At 56.2% G+C, this 2349-nt stretch overlaps 1 protein-coding gene across 1 annotated transcript in view; it reads left to right on the top strand.

Moving 5' to 3' along the window:
- The window catches only part of DNMT1 (DNA methyltransferase 1), a gene marked incomplete at both ends in the record, with an annotated part of 33320 nt that overhangs the window by 10936 nt on the left and 20035 nt on the right, over positions 1–2349 (top strand). The window contains 5 exons of the mRNA XM_027909722.1: positions 199–388; positions 1387–1484; positions 1583–1730; positions 1980–1995; positions 2159–2165. Coding sequence (XP_027765523.1) covers positions 199–388; positions 1387–1484; positions 1583–1730; positions 1980–1995; positions 2159–2165 — 459 coding nt within the window. The remainder of the gene's footprint in view (positions 1–198; positions 389–1386; positions 1485–1582; positions 1731–1979; positions 1996–2158; positions 2166–2349) is intronic.

Consider the following 2349-nt stretch of genomic DNA (forward strand, 5'->3'; position numbering starts at 1 on the left):
GGGGGTTGGGTCGATAGTTGGGCTGATGGTTGGGTTGAGGGTTGAGTTATTAAATTAAGACGATCCTCCCAAAACTGGGAAAACCCTCCCAAAATTTGGAAAACCCTCCCAAAACCGGGATACCCCGCCCCCCCCCCCCCTTGCCCCTTTGTCCCTGCCCTGGGGGACCCCCCCTGACCGCCGTGCCCGTGTCCCCAGGCGGGCCGTGCGCCGCCAGGCCATCCGCCACCCCACGCGCATCGACAAGGACCGGGGGCCCACCAAGGCCACCACCACCAAGCTGGTGTACCACATCTTCGACACCTTCTTCTCGGAGCAGATCGAGAAGGACGAGCGCGAGGAGGACAAGGAGAACTCCACCAAGCGCCGGCGCTGCGGCGTCTGCGAGGTGCCGCTGGCGGGGGGGGGGGTGGTCGGTGGCGGTGCCATCCCCTCCGTCCCACGTGGATGTCACCTCCCTGGGGGACGTGGGGTTTTTTTTGGGGGGGGGAGGAGGGCGGTGGTGGGTTGGGGTGGTTGGGCTTGGAGGGCTCTTCCAATCTCCGTCAACGTCAACTTCCTGTCCTGGGTTGGGCCGGTTGGTCAACCAAAATCAGTCGATCCCACGTCAACTTCCTGTCCTGGGTTGGGCTGGTTGGGCTTGAAGGTCAGTTCCAACCTCAATCAACATCAACCTCCTGGCTTGGGCTGGTTGGTCTTGGAAGGCTTTTCCAACCTTGGTCAACCAAAATCCACCTCCTGGGTTGGACTGGTCGGTCTTGAGGGTCAATCCCAACCTTGACCAACCAAATTAACCCGTCCTGGGTTGGACTGGTCAGTCTTGAAGGTCAATCCCAACCTTGACCAACCAAATTAACCCATCCTGGGGTTCAGTGATGGATCTTGAAGGTCAATCCCAACCTTGACCAACCAAATTAACCCATCCTGGGTTGGACTGGTCGGTCTTGGAGGTCAATCCCAACCTTGACCAACCAAATTAACCCCTCCTGGGTTGGACTGGTCGGTCTTGAAGGTCAATCCCAACCCTGACCAACCAAATTAACCCCTCCTGGGTTGGACTGGTTGGTCTTGGAGGTCAATCCCAACCAAATTAACTCATCCTGGGGTTCAGTGATGGATCTTGAAGGTCAATCCCAACCCTGACCAACCAAATTTACCCATCCTGGGGTTCAGTGGTGGATCTTGAAGGTCAATCCCAACCTTGACCAACCAAATCAACCCTGTCTGGGTTTCGACGTCGGATCTCCAAGGTCAACCCCAAACCGTCCCGGTCGCTCCGTGGGGCCATCCCAGAGGCCACCCCGGTCCCCTGGTGGGGGGGTGAGAACGTGATGATCCCACCAGCGTCACCCACCCACCCACCCCCCGCCACGTCCCCCTCCCCAGGTGTGCCAACAGCCCGAGTGTGGCAAGTGCAAGGCCTGCCAGAACATGGTGAAGTTCGGGGGCAGCGGGAGGAGCAAGCAGGCCTGTCTGCAGAGGAGGTGACCCCCTGTCCCCCTCCCCAAACCCCCTCCCAAACCCCCCATCCCCCTCATCCCCCACCTCTCTGGTGACATCCCCACCCTTAATCCGTGCCCAGGTGTCCCAACCTGGCCGTGAAGGAGGCGGACGAGGACGAGGAGGTCGATGACAACATCCCCGAGGTGCCCTCGCCCAAGAAGATGCTCCAGGGCAGGAAGAAGAAGCAGAACAAGAGTCGGATCTGCTGGGTGGGGGAGCCCGTCAAGGTGAGGCCAAAAAAAAGGTGGATCTGGTGGGTGGGGGAGCCCAGAAAGGTGAGGGGACCCATCCAGGTGAGACCAGAGCAGGGGAACCCATCAAAGGTGAGGGGACCCATCCAGGTGAGACCAAAAAGGTGGATCTGGTGGGTGGGGGAGTCCAGAAAGGTGAGGGGACCCATCCAGGTGGGAAAGCCAACCCAGGCCAGGCCAGGTAGGACCCCCCTTTCCTTCTCCTCACCCCCCTTTTCTTTGCAGAGAGATGGCAAGAAGGATTATTAATTAATGAATTAATTAATTACCCCCCTTTTCCCCACAGAGAGATGGCAAGAAGGATTATTAATTAATGAATTAATTAATTACCCCCCTTTTCCCCGCAGAGAGATGGCAAGAAGGATTATTAATTAATTAATTAATTACCCCCCTTTTCCCCACAGAGATATGGCAAGAAGGATTATTAATGAATTAATGAATTAATTACCCCCCTTTTCCCCACAGAGAGATGGCAAGAAGGATTATTAATGAATTAATTAATTACCCCCCTTTTCCCCACAGAGAGATGGCAAGAAGGATTATTAATTAATTAATGAATTAATTACCCCCCTTGTCCCCGCAGAGAGATGGCAAG

Source organism: Empidonax traillii, unplaced genomic scaffold, assembly GCF_003031625.1.
Source record: "Empidonax traillii isolate 1590-97213 ecotype Southwest subspecies unplaced genomic scaffold, ASM303162v1 scaffold2330:size34960, whole genome shotgun sequence".
NCBI lineage: Eukaryota > Metazoa > Chordata > Aves > Passeriformes > Tyrannidae > Empidonax > Empidonax traillii.